Here is an 18,256-nt window from a genome sequence, read left to right as displayed (position 1 = left end):
CAGGTGTGAGCCACCGTGCCCGGCCCCCTTTTCATTCTTAAAAGTAGTTAAGGAACCAAACAGTTTTTATTTATATGGGTCATACCTATTGATAACTACTGTAATAGATATTAAAACATTACACATGTTCCTTGACTTACAATGGGGGTTACATCCTGATAAACTCATTGTAAGTTGAAAATACCATAAATCAAAAGTGCGTTTAACATACCTAACTTTGTGTACAGTGTAACTCAGCCTAGCTTGCCTTAAATGTGGCTCAGAACACTTATGTTAACCTGCAGTTGGGCAAAATCATCTAACACAAAGCCTATTTTCTAATCAAGTGTTGATTATCTCATGTAATTTATTGAATACTGTACTGAAAGTGAAAAACAGAATAGTCATATGTATACTTGAAGTAGTTTCTACTGAATGTGTATTGCTTTCACACCATCGTAAAGTAAAAAAATTAAACCATCATAAGCTGGGGGCTGTCTGTACTTTAAAAATATTAAATCACTTATTGTAAATTCATACATGTTAATAAAAATAACATTCATGGAAAATTATATTTTTCTAAGAAAAATTAGTGAGAAAAGTGGCATTGTTTTATATTTTTGCAAATCTCTTTAATATCTTTCTTGCTAGAAAATAGCTGAATGATCTTACCTGCTTCTGTTTTCAATCTTCTATGGTATTATATGCCACATAGCCTCTGGAAATGTCCACTGCACACTTGTGAGAGAATGAGTGCTAAAGGCAAATAAGGTCTTAGTGTTATTTTGACCTTGTGTGGCCCGCTAAAGGTGTCTCAGGGTTACTCCCACCACTACAGGGGAACATAGGCCATACATTGAGAACTGCTGACTATAATTTCAAATTCTCCTCCCCAACCCATCTTTTCTTCTCAGTCTGGTCCTAGAGGTAACCAAGACACTGTAGTTTATGTGCATCACTCCTATGAATGCTGGTACACTTCACCAAATGAGTGTGTCCATGCAGTGCACCAGCTTGTGTGTGTGTTTGTTTTATTTAATTTATTTTATTTCAGCATATTATGGGGGTACAACTGTTAAGGTTACGTATATTGCCCTTGCCCCCACTACCCCCTCGAGTCAGAGCTTCAAGCGTGTCCATCCCGCAGATGGTACTTATCACACTCTTTATGTATGTATATACCCATCCCCTCCTCCCCCACTTCTGCCCGATGCCTGATAAATGTTATTCCTATATGTCCACTTAGGTGTTGATCAGTTAATACCAATTTGCTGGTGAGTACATGTGGTGTTTATTTTTCCATTTTGGGGATACTTCACTTAGTAGAATGGGTTCCAGCTCTATCCAGCAAAACACAAGAGGTGTTATATCACCATTGTTTCTTATAGCCAAATAGTACTCCATGGTATACATATACCACATTTTATTAATCCACTCATGTATTGATGGACACTTGGGTTGTTTCCACATCTTTGCAATTGTGAATTGTGCTGCTGTAAACATTCAAGTGCAGGTGTATTTTCTATAGAGTGTCTTTTGTTCTTTTCGGTAGATGCTCAGTAATGGGATTCCTGGATCAAATGGTAGATCCACTTGTATCGCTTTATTGTATCTCCATATTACTTTCCACAGAGGATCTAGTTTGCAGTCCTACCAGTAATGTAGGAGTGTTCTCTCTCTCTGTATCCATGCCAGCATTTATTGTTATGGGACTTGTTAATAAAGACTATTCTCACTGGTGATAAATGATATCTCATTGTGGTTTTGATTTGCATTTCCCTGATGATTAGAGATGTTGAGCATTTTTTCATAATGTTTGTTGGCCGTTATTCTGTCTTCTTTTGAAAAGTTTCTGTTCATGTCCTTTGCCCCCTTTTTGATAAGAGTTGTTTGATTTTTCCTTGCTGATTTTCCTGAGTTCTAAATGGATTCTAGTTATCAGCCCTTTCTTTATCATATGTGTAGCTTGGGAAAATTTTCTTCCATTCTGTAGGTTGTTTGCTCTCATGACAGTTTTTTGGCTGTGCAGAAGCTTTTTAATTTGATCAGGTCCCATTTATTTATTTTTGTTGTTTAAGCTGTACATTTTTTTTCACATTGTATTCATCCTTCTGCAACATTTTTTCATTCAGTATTAGGATTTTGATATCTACTCAGGTTGATGCATACACACCTATTCATTAAAATCTACCATTTTAATATGCTGTAGTTTATTTTGTCATTTCTGTATAATTGGACATTTAAATTTTTGCTAATTTATTGCTATTAAAATTGGTGCTATAGTGAATATCTTTGAATATGTCTCCTTGTGTAGGTAAGATATATACTGAGAAGTAGATTTCTAGATCATAGGGTATGTGCATCTTCACCTTTACTGGTTTTGCCAAATTGCTTCCCAAAATAATTGAATCAGTTTGTACAAAATTGTATAACAATTCCCATTTTCCCATAAGCTAGCCTTTGTTATTTTGAGACTTTTTAATTTTGACAATATCATATATATGAATCCTCTTCAGCACTTAGATTACACATCGTCACTCTTATTATAACCCATTTAGCTTAACTGTAGTTGATCCTCATTATTTGCAGATTCTATATTTCCAAATTTGCCTAGTCGCTAAAATTTGTTTGTGACCCCCAAATTAATACTTGTTCTACTTTCACTGTCTCTACAGACATTTGCAGAATGGACACATGCAGAGCAACAAATGCTGAGGTCCAACAAGGCAGCTCTGCCTTCTGGTCTCAGCCCTCATACTATTAACAACTCTCTTTCATGCCATATTTTTTACGTTTGTGCTGAGTTCACTGTTTAAAAAAAAAAAAGGCCCTTGCTGGGTGTGATGGTGTGTGCTTGTAATCGTAGCTACTTGAGAGGCTGAGGTGGGAGGATTGCTTCATCCTGGGAGTTCAAGTCCAACCTGAATAACTTACCAAGACCTCGTGCTCCTAAAATAAAAAAAATTTTAAAGGGTCCTTAAGCATAGTGACAAGCTATGTAGTCTTCCTGAGCTGTGATGTGCCTTATGGAGAAAATATATATGTATTAAATGAACTTCACTCCGGCATGAGTTGCAGTGCTGTTGGACTGTGATTTTGATATTAATGAATCATCAGTGTACATTAAATAAGGTGTCTTTAAACAGGAATTCACACAAGACAAGGTTATGTATTGACCAGTTCATGAAAATGTTGTGACCAGAGGCTTATGGGAATGTAACTCCTTATTTCCCCTGGGAGCAATGATTCAGTAGTTGCTGATTCAGTGTCCTCAGCAAATTTATGGAATATAACTACCACAAATGATGAGAATTGACTGTATATATATATGGCTGAGTTCATTTTTGTTATTCCACTGTTTTAAAAACACTAATGTTGCAGATAAGAAATCTGATGGTGGTCTGCCCTTTGTAAGTAATTTGAAATTTTCTTCTAAAGCATTATAGAATTTATCTTTATTTTTGGAGGTCAGAAGTTTTGCCAGAATATTCATGTGTGATTTTCAACTAGTCCTATGTGGAACTCAGTCATTAAAGCTCAAGTCTTCTCATCAGATCATTTTTCCCTATTACTACTTATTTAACTATTGGCTTACCCTCATCTGTTTTTGTTTTTTATTTTTTTCCTTTTATAGAACTCCTGGGATAGTAGGTCTTCTAGATCTGTCCTGCACATTCCTCATGACATTCATTTCCTTGTTATTTTTCCTGTGTTGTGAGAAAGTTCTTCCTCTTCATGGTTAAGGCTACTAGTGAACATGTTTCTTTCATCAACTGAATTTTTAAATTTGAAAATCATTTTTTTAGATTCAGAATTTGTGGGGTGTTTTGTTTTTGAGACAAGGTCTTTGTTGTTTGGGCTAGAGTGCAGTGGCAGTATCATAGCTCATTGCAGCCTTAAACTCCTGGGCTCAAGTCAACTTCATACCTCAGCATCCCGAGTAGCTGGGACTGCAGGTGTGCACTACCATGCCTGGCTAATTTTTCTTTTTTTTTTTTGTAGAGACAAAGGCTTGCTATGTTGCTCAGGCTGGTCTTTGACTCCTGGCCTCCTAAAGTGCTAGAATTACAGGTGTGAACCACTGTGCCCAGCCCAGAAAGTATTTTTTTATTTGTATAAATTTCTGGGGTACGGGTGTAATTTTGTTACATGGATGGACTGTGTAGTAGTGAAGTCAGGACTTTTAGGGTTTTTATCACCTGAATCATGTGCATTGTACCAATTAAGTTAATTTCTCATCATCTACCCCCTCCTGCTTCCCCATTCTTCTGAGCCTCCATTGTCTATCATTCCACATATCCTGTTTAAGTGCTTTATTTTAGTGTTTCCTTAAATAATTTTCTTACTTTGGGGTAATGTAATGAACCTTTCAGGAGTTGTTTCACCACCTGCCTGTTCCAGGCGTTCTTTTTCTTTCTCCTAGCTGCTTGGTGCATTGTCATTTTTGTTGCAAGACCATGGTTGTGTTTTTCTTTGAGGTGCTTGTCAGATTCTCAGCTGTGGCAAACACTTACGAGTAGCAAGTTGTCAGTTCCCATCAAAGCACCAGAAGAAAGTCTCTGCTTTGTCTCATTGCCTTTGGTGCAAAGGCTACTACTGATCTCCCACAAAAAAATCTTCCCATCACTTCAGTCCCTATAGCTCCGTCTGGGCTAGGAAGGTAGCAAGTCCTCCCAGAATGCTCAGGAATGAAATGTTGCTTTTAACAGGTAAGGAATGCCACATGAAAACCACTTTGTGAGGAGAGAAGATAAGGTGTTAGAGGGATGGATAGGTGATGATTTATAGCCAAGGGTTGGAAATGGGGATACATCTTGAAAAAATTAGGATTCTCTATCGTTTTTTGTTTGTAATTACTGTTATGAGCACAATCCTTGTGGGAATCAGTTTTAGGGAAATATGTGACGTTGCAGTAGGGTCATGAAAAAGTGGGGCTTTTGACCTTTCATTTTCTCCCTGCTAATTTGATCTTATTGGATCCAATTCTAATTGTTCAAATATAGAACTAAAGGAATTGGAAATATATATTTATTTTGTGAACAACGGAGCAATTATGAAATAGTTCTTAATCTAATGCTAATAGTCTTCAACTTAGTAATTGGTTCTGATTCTCCTCTTTTACCTTCTCTGTTTGTTGGTGGCATCTCTGCCATAATCAGTGCTGCTTTTGTCTGGGCCATGTATTTTTATTTTGATGATGTGACTATTATCTTACAGGTGCTGCCTATATAATAATCACCAGGCTAAGGACTGTATCGACTCCTTTGTTACTCACTGTGTTCGGGTAAGAGCTACAATTGGATTTTGTGAGGGGTATATTAAAAATTGTGGGGTGTAATTCCTTCAGTGTCATTAATTTATGCTTTTTAAATCTAATATTTCTCACTTTTAGTGAGTAAACAAAAAATTTCTATCTTAACACTTTAGGCTTTATAGTCTGTAGTCTTCCTGTTAGATTGTTAGCTGCAGAGGCAGCCTTGATGACCTCCCACAGTAGCGTGTGGGGACCACAGATACGGATGTTATGACCCTCAACTGGGGAAACAGCAGTTCCCTCAAATTTTTTTGTAAATGGATATTAAAATTCTTTGTGTTTGACCTTATAAACAAGGAATATTTGTAACATCCCTATACACTTTACTTTGTTATACATTAATGAATAGTATTATGATAAAATTATTAATTTAAATGAGATCACAAACTTTTTTCAGGTCTTGAGTAATTAGGAAAAATGCAAACCTTGTAGTGGATTGAATTAATCATAATTCAATCTTATTTAATTATATAAACATTTCTCTTAGAAAACTCATACAGGCAGCTCTTTTGGGCCTAATTCCAGCTACTCAATATATATAGGAAGGCAGCATGGTATGGTGAAAGGAGAATCAAAAAAAGACCAGATTTCATTTTTATCACTAACATTTTATCATCAGGCACATCACTTTCTATAAATTTTCCACTTTTTAAAGAGTGAAATGCTGGCCGGGCGCTGTGGCTCACGCCTGTAATCCTAGCTCTTGGGAGGCCGAGGCGGGCGGATTGCTCAAGGTCAGGAGTTCAAAACCAGCCTGAGCAAGAGCGAGACCCCGTCTCTACTATAAATAGAAAGAAATTAATTGGCCAACTGATATATATATATAAAATTAGCCGGGCATGGTGGCGCATGCCTGTAGTCCCAGCTACTCGGGAGGCTGAGGCAGAAGGATCACTCAAGCCCAGGAGTTTGAGGTTGCTGTGAGCTAGGCTGACGCCACGGCACTCACTCTAGCCTGGACAACAAAGTGAGACTCTGTCTCAAAAAAAAAATAAAAAATAAAAAAAATAAAGAGTGAAATGCTAATACTTTCTCTAAGTGTAATAGGGTAGTTACTGATCAAATAAAATAATACCTGTCAAAATATACAAATATAAAATATTACACTTCAAGAAAACTAATTTATACTTAAACGAGAGCATGTTGTTGTCTGATTAGTGAAATGTTATAGTGTTTTATATAAGAATATTGTATACAGAGAGTAGAAACAGAAGAACCTTAGGGTCTACAGGTATTATCCATTACTTCAGCTGTATAATTATTAGGCATTCTGCTATATTTAAAGCCATAAATAAATGTCAGCCTTGCACATGGCTTTTGGCTTAAAATAAGCAGAAAAGAAACTATCTTCTTAAAATTGCAGGAAGATATCTAGAGATTGAAGGAAGATATTTTTGCCATATGAAACAAGTTTTACCAATGGCCACTCTTTTTTAGTTATTGATAAATTCTGAAGTTGAGTTCCTTAAAAACACCCTTGTAAAAAATGTGTGTGTGTATATATATATATATATATATATATATATATATATATATATATGTACAGTTCTTATATATACAACATATTTTTCCCTTAAACCAGATTTTGAGAACTTGGAATGTTAACTTTCTTTAGTCTCGGGAAATTTCATATTTACAGTTGACAAATTGTATGTGTATTACAGCCATTCTGTAGTCTTATTCAGATCCATGGGCATAACAGAGCTCGACAGAGAGATAAGCTTGGTCATATTCTTGAGGAATTTGCCACCTTGCAGGATGAGGTAAGAGCCAAGTTTTTCTCCCTTTTAAAATTAAACAATTCACACACTTTGTCCAGATGTTAAAAAACAATTCTTTGAAACAGTATTTTGACTATTTAATCTTCCCATTTGATGAGCTTACTTTTCACTTAAAATCTAACAGTTTTTTATATACAAAAGAGAATTTACAAAAAGAAACCGAACTATAATCTAAACTGATATGTTAAATTATTTCTTTGATAATCAGGATAAATTGTGAAATGTTTATAGCACAATAGTTTTATAGAAAGCTTCAAATAATAAATATGTATTGATTCTAAAGTTAATTTGTGAGCAATATTAATTGATAATATAACTAAAGGCTTGAAGTCGGTTATTCATGTTGTTTTGTTTTTTGAGACAGGGTCTTGCTGTGTCTCCCTGGTTAGAGGGCAGTGGCATCATCATAGCTCACAATGCCAGTATTACAGGTGTGAGCCACCATGACAGGCCTGTTATTTGTGTTTTTGTTCTTAAAAATGGATGTCAGCTGGGTGTGGAGGCTTACACCTGTAATCTCATCAATTTAGGAGGCCAAGGCTGGAGGATCACTTGACACCAAGAGTTCAAAACCAGCCTTGGCGACATAGTGAGACCCCATCTCTACAAAAAACTTTTAAAAATTAGCTAGGCACGGTGGTGCCTACCTGTACTCCTAGTTACTTGGGAGGCTGAGGCAGGGAAGGGTGTCTTGAGCCCAGGAATTTGTCTGTAGTGAGCTGTGATTGTGCCACTGCACTCTAGCCTGGGCAACAGAACAAGAAAAAAAAAAGATTTTTTTTTTTTTTAATAAAATGGTTGTCTTTATAGTTTAAGATTTGTTTAGGTAAATGTTAACCTTTGTGAGATGAGAACTTTGAATGTAAAGCTAACCAAAAATGCATTTGAAAATACGAGTTCTTTGGGTGATAAGATTTAAATATTCTGCTTATTTGCTATTTTTAGCCATTTTTTCTAAGTTCTCTTATTACTTTAAAAAAACAAAACAATATTATGACATTTTATTTTGGTAGGCAGAGAAGGTTGATGCAGCACTTCACACTATGCTGTTGAAACAAGAACCCCAAAGGCAACATTTGGCCTGTTTAGGTACCTGGGTCCTTTACCATAACCTTCGAATTATGATACAGTATCTTCTAAGTGGCTTTGAATTGGAACTCTATAGCATGCATGAGTACTACTACATATATTGGTAAGAGAACAATTTGCATTAAAATTGGTGGTGGGTAGAGCGGATAAGAGTCGAGATAAGTGGGTAGACTCAAGAGAGAATCTATAAAACTGTAATTTCAGGGTACATTTTATTTGATGTGTTTTACCTTTGATTGTATAGGACAGTTGGTAAAATATTGAAAATTAGAGCTAGATCATCTTGAACATCTTAAAGTGTTTTAATACCATACAAATATATTCTTCCATCCATTTGAATATTTATATAAAAATCAGAGATAAAAAGTGGCTCCAAAGTAAATGGATTAATTGACTATCTTTTATTTGCTCCTATGGAGAAAAATTAACACATTTTGTCGTGACTTCAGTGGCACTAGTTACTACTTGATGGAATTAAAGTTTATATGGGAAACAGATCTTTCTTCTCCTGAGAAGAAATCGTGGCCAAGATGATCATTGGGAGCATGACTATTTCAAACTGCTCCTGAGGATTTGCCTTGGAGCTTTGGAGTTGATAAAAGATCATCTTTAACAGAAAGGTTCTTTCCTTTCACTTGAGGATGAGATGGAGAAACCTAGTAAAAGGATGTTTGAGACTATTTTAGGCATGGAAAAGTTGTCATAGAAAGAAAATAAATTAAGACAATTGAGTGTTAATTCAGTTATCTTGAATCTTCTTTTTAGTCTGGCAAAGTATGATGGTAATTTTAAACTAATAATGACCTATGTTGCCCATCACAAACACCTAAGTTTAGTATATTAGACTTTAATATAGTTCACCTTTTTAACTCTTATTTAAATTAACTCAGTAATTAAGGTATTGTATCTTCTCTGACGTCACTGTTTTGAGGAATGAGAGTAATTCTCTTCCATGTTGTTGACATGGTTTTGTTGTGAGCAACAAGGGCTCTTAACCAGATAACTCTTGGCTATGGAAACTGAATTTAAGCATCACTATAGTAATATGAGAATAAGTTACTTTGCTGTATTCTTCAACATTTATATAGATAATATCAAATAACCCTTATCAGTAGATACTTGGGATACATTTTATTATAAACTCATGGTAGACATTTCTGTTCATTTGTAGGGGAACATGCTCAAGTTCTTCTTTTGTTGTTTGATGCAGATAATTGGAACCTTTTGCTCTTGATTTCTCAGCTCAAAATATAATTGTTATATGCTTTTTGCACAAAGAATTGGTATCTTAATTCAACAAATGGATAATATTCAGATAAATTCTCCATTACAAACTTATCTACATACATAAGCAGATTCATTTCTTATTAACAAATTTTAGTCTGTAAATACCCTTGTGGTCTTCATATTAGTTTTGAACTGTTTTTGGTTTCAAAATTATAGGCTGGACTCCCTACATTTTCCCAAGATAACCTTTTGGCTTTTGTCATTCATGAATATTATCCCTAAAGCATGTGGACCCTTGTAAAGTCAACAGTGGAAAGTGATTCTTAAATTTTAACATGCACCATAATCACTTGGAAAGCACATTAATACATAAATTTCTGGGCTTAGTTCCTAGAATTCCTTACCTATTAGGTCTAGGATGGGGCCCAATAATTTGCACTTCTAACTAGTTCCCAGGTGATACTGCTGCTGGCCCAGAGATGATAATGTGAGAATCATGGGTATAGAATATCAGCATTCGGACTCTCGTTAAATATAATTGTGTATTTTGATAAAGCACTTAATAAAAGCTCATTGAAGTACCTGACATTTGAGAGGAGAGCCTGCATCCTGTCATCTGCCCCCCTCATTGATCTGCCCTTAGGTTGGATAATCAGAAGGTAGAAGCCACCATTAGTTCCCTATAGAAATTCTTCATTGAGTTAAGATATAGCTTGGGTTATAGACCCTTAAATTTTTGTGGTAGGGAGACAAAATTCAGTTGTGTCCTACAGAAAGATACTATAATAAATGCTTATCTTAAATTCAGTGCCAGGAATTATTTTCTTTCCATATGAAATATATGCTTTCTTATTTATTATGGATTATATTGCAAAGTATATATATTCATATCCTAGATTTGAACTAATTTTCTGGCACAGCAGAGTATATTTTTAAACTTCTGAAAAATTAGTATCTGGGAGAATATTCTGTTGTACATGTTGTACATTTCATTTATTGGTTACATTTAAGTAAATTATAAGTCTGAAGGTCTTAATTTTTTAGAATTGTTTTATGTAATGCCAATAACTTTTTAACTTTTTCTTTTTTGATTAACAGGCAAAGCTATTATTTACTTAATAGATTAAGGAGAAATGTGTCTTGATACAGGAAAAACGATTTAATGAACATTCATTTGATTTACATATATGTATAATTATCAAGAAATCTTTTGAAAAGTTGTAAAATATAGAAAGGAAAAGTTAATCTTTGTACTATTTCTTGTAAGATTTATTATCTAACTAGATGATTTGTTTTTAAAAAACCTTAAGCATTATAAAAACGTTATTATTAATACGTGTGTTGATAAAATTATCTTACTTCGACCTCTACCCTTACTTAACTAACATTTTTTATCCTTTAAGGTATCTCTCTGAATTCCTTTATGCCTGGTTGATGTCAACATTGAGTCGTGCTGATGGCTCTCAAATGGCAGAGGAAAGGATAATGGAAGAGCAGCAGAAGGGCCGCAGCAGTAAAAAAACAAAGAAAAAAAAGAAAGGTGCTGTGGATAATTTTTAAAATTAAGAAATGAACATTAGAGTATACTTTAATTTTTACAAATAAATAGATGGAAAGCTACTAATGAGTTAGGGATTCTATTTTAGTTCTTATCTGTCATTTCTTCAGAAATTATAAGGTAGAGACTGAACCCCAGTATTAGTGATATAAGCCTTTTTGTTCCTTTCCATGCTTTTATTTCTTTGCTATTCAATGTATTCAAGGATCCTAGATCAAAAAGTAGCCATGTGAAGTGTGCGAGCAAGATAGATTGGGGAAAAAGACAGCAAGAGACCACTAAGTTTTGATTGAGCCTGACAGTTCAGGAGGAAGTAGCTCTGGAGCTGTGCGTTGGAATGGGCACAGAAAGATGGTCACAGAACACCACAGAGCATCATCCAGAAACCATAAGGAAAGAGAAATGTTTCAAAGGGACTGCTCTATTGATCGTTTAGGGAAGGCTGTAGATATTGCTATAATCATTATAAAATGCTACTTTATGTTTACTTAGGATTTGAGCAGTTTGGTGGGTCATTAAATATCTATATTCATGGGTTTCCACTATAAAAGGTTAAGTTTCTATATGGTGAATCCAAAAAAGTTAAAAATTCATACTAGAATTTTTAATATTAGCTATTTTGAGAACACAATTTAGCTTCAGTTGTACTCGTTTATTCTTTGTAGATTTTGACTGTTAGCCTGTAGGAACAAACAAGTTTTAATTTGGTAAACAAGCTGAAAGGTTTTTTGAAATTAGATTTTCTCTTGCAATAACATAAGAGGGAGGAGGAAAGAGTATGGAAGATTTTCTTTCTAATTACAGTTCGCCCATTGAGCCGAGAGATCACAATGAGCCAGGCATATCAGAACATGTGTGCTGGAATGTTTAAAGTAAGTTGTTGAAAATGAAGTGGTTCTTTTTAATTATATTGCTATTAAATAATTTAAAATTAACTCTCTTGTGTGATTCTTTCAGATTCTAATTTCACATTTCCCATCTGCTTGAAGAGTACCATTTTTCAAATCTAGTTGTTTTCATTAATTCGTTCAAAAAACATTTGAACCACCTTGCTGCGCGTCAGATGCTTTGTACTGAGTACATTGCAGGATACCAATTCTAATCAGATGTGGTCCTTGTTTCACGTGCCTAGTTAATGATAAGCCAGTTGATATATGTGTGGCACAGGTACTAAGAGAAAGAAGAGAATACTTCTGATTGATGGTCAAGAAAGGTTTCATGGAGAAGATAGGGTTTGGGTTTTTTAGGAGTATATTAGGAAGGGGATGGGCTCAAATGAATGGTTTAAGCAAAAGCAGGCATTTTCAGGAGGTAGTACTCTTAAGTTCTACTTAGTAATTTAAGAAATCATTTGAAGTAGCTTATATTAAAATGCGTAAAGCAGAACATGGACTTCTATTTTGAAAAACAGGGCTTAGGCTTTGAATTTATGTGTTCCTCGTCTCTTCAGAAGGTTCTGTATGAAGGTTTCAAAGCTATTGTGAAAATACGCGACACAGAATAATAATGTGCGTGTGCTATAATTTCACTGGGAAAAAATAATATGTTGAACACTGGAGCTTGAAGATTTTTTTGTGTAAAACATGGCACATAAAAGAAAAATGAATACCAAGAAGCCAGTTTTTCTCTTCCTATTTCTGATTTCTGAGCTGTGAATTGTTTTAACTATATATAAATAACTGTTCCTTGTGTTCTGTTCTGTATTAATGGAGGTATTTACTTTTTCATATTGATTTCTTATTTTATGTCATTGCCTTTTTCCTTTAGACCATGGTAGCATTTGACATGGATGGCAAAGTACGAAAACCCAAGTTCGAGCTTGATAGTGAACAAGTCCGGTATGAGCACAGGTTTGCTCCATTCAACAGCGTGATGACACCACCGCCAGTGCACTACCTACAGTTCAAGGTGAACCTGCTCAGTGAAATCATGAAATTTTGTCTTAGACCTTCCTGGAGATGTGCTGTTTGTACACAGCCATCGTATTAAAATAGTCAAATCAAACTTACTGGGATAGTGATTAAAATAGCAGTTTTAAATAATATGAAAATTATTCGGCTTTGTTGGAAGGACTTAATCACGCTAACAGTTATTAATATTTAAGTTATGAGAATAATAGGTGGTATAGGAGGTTTGCTCAATCGAATATTATATAGGAAAAAGGGACATATGTTGAGTGTTTGTTTCAGTGTCTGTATATCATAGTCAATGTAAACTTTAAGGACTAAAAAAGTATATTAGAGTTTTTCATATTAAACATGTTTTGAATATTTTCCCCTTTTTGTAGGAAATGTCTGACCTCAATAAATATAGCCCTCCTCCTCAGTCTCCGGAACTGTATGTGGCAGCTAGTAAGCACTTTCAGCAGGCAAAAATGATACTGGAAAATATCCCAAATCCAGACCATGAGGTGAGTCATAGTAATTCTAGGGGGACAGCTTGGCAGGAAATACATCTCTTACTAGGGTATTAAAGTTAATTATAATATAAAAGTGAACTTTATAGTATTAATAAATGGAGCTTGTCATGTTTCTACCGAGGATTTCAAATAGCTTTGCCAACCTAGCTTTGTCAGACTTAAAATTATTTTAAGAAATAGGTGATGTAAATTTCTCCTTTGTGTAAATTTAGAAAATCAATGCAAAGAAAAATTAAGACTCAGAATTATAAAGTAAGTAAAAAGGATAGAAATAAGAGCCACAGTGATCCATAGCTCAAATTGTTAACATTTAAAATATTCTATTTTAATCCATAGTATAGTACATTAAAATATACCTATATGTCTTAAATATAAAAAATGATCTGGTCAGTTATTATAGGAACAACCTTATTCCACTTCACCATTTTAAGTAAAGGCTTTTAAAGACTTTGAGATACCAAAATAAACTGTGAAAATAAAAGAACATTAAGTTTCAGGCTTTTCATGTTTTGATAATTTCATGTATCCCGATTTTTATTGAAATACATTTATTCTGTAAATGAGAGTTACCTGTAACATGTATATATCACAGTTTGAGAAGTATATTTTGGTACAACTTTCATGGAGGGCTGGTTTAGCAGTATCTGTCAAAAATTACAAATGCTTATGCTTAGACCCAGCAATTCTGCTTCTTGGGATTTATCTTAATAGATGCACACATGTGCACATACAGGAAATGAAGGAAGCGATGAATATATAAGTATTCATTGTGGTAGGATTTCTGATAGCAAAAAAATGGAAGCAGCTGTCGTGTCTGTCAGCTGGGGGGCTGATAAGTAAATCATGATACATTCATATGATGGAATACTATGCAGCCTTAAAAAGGACAAAGATCTTTATGTACTGTAATGGAATGTCCTTCAGGATATGTAAAAAGCAAAGTGCAAAATAATGTACATAGTATGGTGCCATTTCAATCAAAAGGGGGCAAGGAAGGCTAGTATGTGTGTAAGTATCATCTTGTATGAATACAAAATATGTATGGAGAGATAGATCAGCATTGATTCGTGTATTTGCTTCTTGGGAGAGAAGCACTGTGCCTGGAAGAGGGATAGGAGAGAGACTCTTTATAAAATCATATATGCTATCTAATAAAAGAAAAGGAGGTAATGTAAAAATTGCAGATGGCATATTTCATTTAGTGGAAACATGATTCATTTATTCAACAAAGTTTTATTGATTGCCTACTGTATCCCCAGCAGAAAATAGACTGAAATCTCAGACCTTGTGTGGGGGTAAAGGAGTGGCACTGGGTTACAGACAGCAAATAAACTATGTAGTATAATAGAAGGTCCTACTGGGAAGAAAAATCAAGCTGAGAATGGTGATAGGTAAAGGGGATTAAATATTTCTAAATAAAGTGGCCTTTAGCAAATCCTAGAGGGTGAAGAGCAAGTTTCATGGATAGCCAAGGATAGAGCCTTCTAGATGGAGGGATCTGCATATGTACAGGTGCTGAGGCAGAAGTGCATCTGGATTAATTGAAGAATAGCCAGTGGCTGGATTGGGATGAACAAGGGGGTGAGCTGTTGGAGGGTTTGAGTAGAGGAGTGACCCCATCTGATTCATGTTTTAAAGAGTCACTCTGGCATTGTCAGAAACAGACTGTAGTGGGGCCAAGGGTGGAATCAGGAAAGCCAATCAGAGTAGGCCATAGCAGCAATCTAGGTGACAAGGGAGTGATTGCATTCTTTCTTGATTTTAAAGTCAAGCCATCTGGATTGACTGATGGATTAGATGTGGGATGTAAAAGAGGTATTAAGAATGACTTCAGCGTTTTTGGCCTGAGTAACCAGATGGATTGATTCATGTGGGCAAGAAACAGCTAGGCAGGGCAGGAGCTTATTGCTTACTTTTGAGTTGTCTGTTAGATGTCCAAATGAAGCTGTCATCTAGGCAGGTGGTTGTCTGATCTGGAGTTGAAGAGCAGGTCCTGACCTTGAGGTAGTGTGTTTCCTGAGGGAGGTCAGTAATAAGGCGGCAGTGGGAACCTCTTTCTAATTGGATTACTTTCTAAGTACGCTATTTTATTCCATTGTTATTCAAGTGTTCAAATGAAGCCTTTTAGACAAATGATTAAGTCAGAAATAACAGATAACACTTGAAGAACACTTACTACTTGCCAGGCATGTTTCTAAGATCTTATATATTAATTCACTTAATCCTCACATATCTTTGTGGGACAGGTAAAGTAATCACCTCCATTTTTACAGATGAAGAAGCTGAGGAACAGAGAGGTTAGAGAACTGGTCAGGTTTCACAGCTAGTAAGTGGTAAAGCTGGAAATTGAAAACATACAGCCTAACTTAAGTCCATGCTTCTGAGGCTATATGTGCTACCTTTGTAGGCTGATGTTCTTTTGTTTTCATGAAAGCAAGATAGGATGGCCGTTTCAAAGGTTATTAAAAGAAGTATAATGTTTGTTTACAATTTTAAATTGCCTTTAATAAAATATCAATACTTCCATTATGTGAAGTTCCTGTTAGTATCTATAATGTTAATATGAGGAAATTTTTGCCTTAGAACTAGGACCATTGAAAAAAAATTTTGACTATGAATTTGATGTTTTGATAGTTTTATGTTGTTCATGTTTTAGGTCAATAGAATATTAAAGGTTGCCAAACCCAACTTTGTGGTTATGAAGTTATTGGCAGGAGGACACAAAAAGGAATCTAAGGTAGGTACATTATAAGGAAAAATGAATGATCTTAAAAATATTGTAAAACTTTACATTCTTTTCAATAAGATACATAAATGTTATTGTAGAAAAAGTTAAACTATTCAACAAAAATCATCCTAAAAAGTTCAGCAAAAAAACAAATTAACTAGAATTTGCCATTTTGCCTGGAGACTTATATTTTGTTGACTTAAAATTTCTGAAATCTGCCTTTATGTCTCCCTCTTCCGCTGTATAAATTACTGAATAACTTGGGGTAAACAAGAAAATGTGTAAAAACAAATTTATGGGAGAAGTATGATGTATTTTAAAAGTCATTTGCCTTTGGGAAAGTAAATGAATAATTAATGACTACTTTTTTTTTTTTAATTTCGGCATATTATGGGGGTACAGATTTTAAGGTTTCAATAAATGCCCATTTCCCCCCTCCCCCCAAAAGTCTGAGTCTCCATCATGACCATCCCCCAGATGGTGCACATCTCACTCATTATGTATGTATATACCCGCCCCCCTCCCACCTGCCCAATACCCTATTACTGTAGTACCTATGTGTCCACTTAGGTGCTACTCAGTTAATACCAGTTTTCTGGAGAATATATCTGGTGCTTGTTTTTCCATTCTTGGGATACTTCACTTAGTAGTATGGGTTCCAGCTCTAACCAGGAAAATATAAGATGTGCTATATGACCATTGTTTCTTAGAGCCGAATAGTACTCCATGGTATACATATACCACATTTTATTAATCCATTCTTGGATTGATGGGCACTTGGGCTGTTTCCACAGCCTTGCCATTATGAATTGTGCTGCTATAAACATTCGAGTGCAGGTGTCTTTTTTGTAGAGTGTCATTGGATCATTTGGGTAGATGCCCAGCAATGGGATTGCTGGATCAAATGGTAGATTCACTTGTATTGCTTTAAGGTATAATGACTACTTTTTAATGGCTCAGAAGGTGGGAGAGTCTGTATGTTTTCTTTGATAATGTTGTTATATCAACAGTATTAGATCGACATTTCAGAGCAAGTTCTGCATTCTGTATGAAGCCAGCTATTGAGGCATTTTAGTGGTATTTGCCCATTGCATCTTGCTCTTTGTTCACTCCCATTGTTTTTGCCATTGTCTGTCTGCTTTCTCTCCTGCCCTGCTTTATTACTGATGACTCTTATTTCATCACTCAGTACTATCAGTGACCTAGAACTAAAAGTTTTGTTGACCCCCTGATCTAATTGAATGCCTTTTCTGTAATTTAAGTCCATTTTTCTTTAACTGTTTTCTTAAGATAGAAAACAGCTGCTCAGCATATTTTCTGATGACGTACATAAACCCAGAAACAGGTTAATCATTTTTTCCTTCAGGTTACTTCACTTTTTTGTCATTAAGCCAATTTTTAAAAATCTCTTTTATGCTGCCTTATTTCTAAAAACACAGGAAACTCTGAAATAAAATGTCTTTATTTTGCTGTCTGAATAATATTTGTACATACAATGACTTTCTCCTTTTCTTTACAGGTTCCTCCTGAGTTTGATTTTTCTGCTCACAAATATTTTCCTGTTGTGAAACTTGTTTGAGAGGCTGAGGTGACTATAAAGGGGCAGAATCTGTTTGCAGACCCCACTCTGAGGGTATGTGCACCAGTCTCCACATAATGGGCAGTGAAATGGATTTCTTGGATAACACCCCATTATAAGGAATACTTTTAGTTTGACAGCCTTATATGATGTGAATGAAAACTGCTGTTTTAAAGTGGTTTATTATGTTCCATGGATGAAACTGATCATCTTGAATGCATTGATGAACGTTATATGGTTTTATTACAGATTTAATCATAAATCACTTTTTATGAATGATTGAGTGAAAATAGTGTTTGTAAAGGTTAATAAATTTCTTGACAAAAAATGCACTGCTGGAGATGAAAAACAATAGCACTTTGCTGATACATGTTAAGAACTGAAGGTTGCTATTTAACATTTGAGCAATTCAAAAACAAATTATCCAAACGAAGTTTCAAATCAAGGGATTTACTACACACTTGTATGAGATTTTGGCAAAATACATTTAAAAGGGATTTTGATGGAGCCCCTAAAATGTACAGGGAGACTAAATTACATGGGATTGTGATTTTGTGTGTCATGACATCATGAATTATATAT

General features: G+C 35.0%; 1 protein-coding gene across 4 annotated transcripts in view; it reads left to right on the top strand.

Annotated features, from left to right (window-relative positions):
* The window catches only part of NAA35 (N-alpha-acetyltransferase 35, NatC auxiliary subunit), an 80,792-nt gene extending 62,842 nt beyond the window's left edge, over positions 1-17,950 (top strand). For all 4 annotated transcript variants that reach the window (XM_076008567.1, XM_076008566.1, XM_012787266.2 and 1 more), the window contains 9 exons: positions 5,197-5,263; positions 6,958-7,056; positions 8,088-8,266; positions 10,794-10,930; positions 11,753-11,820; positions 12,716-12,856; positions 13,236-13,358; positions 16,024-16,104; positions 17,615-17,950. In XM_076008567.1, coding sequence (XP_075864682.1) covers positions 5,197-5,263; positions 6,958-7,056; positions 8,088-8,266; positions 10,794-10,930; positions 11,753-11,820; positions 12,716-12,856; positions 13,236-13,358; positions 16,024-16,104; positions 17,615-17,674 — 955 coding nt within the window. In that variant the 3' untranslated portion in view covers positions 17,675-17,950. The remainder of the gene's footprint in view (positions 1-5,196; positions 5,264-6,957; positions 7,057-8,087; positions 8,267-10,793; positions 10,931-11,752; positions 11,821-12,715; positions 12,857-13,235; positions 13,359-16,023; positions 16,105-17,614) is intronic.
* Positions 17,951-18,256: the final 306 nt, after the last annotated feature.

This window comes from Microcebus murinus, chromosome 12 (genome assembly GCF_040939455.1).
Source record: "Microcebus murinus isolate Inina chromosome 12, M.murinus_Inina_mat1.0, whole genome shotgun sequence".
Classification (NCBI taxonomy): Eukaryota; Metazoa; Chordata; class Mammalia; order Primates; family Cheirogaleidae; genus Microcebus; species Microcebus murinus.
This window is presented reverse-complemented; position numbering and strand designations above follow the sequence as displayed.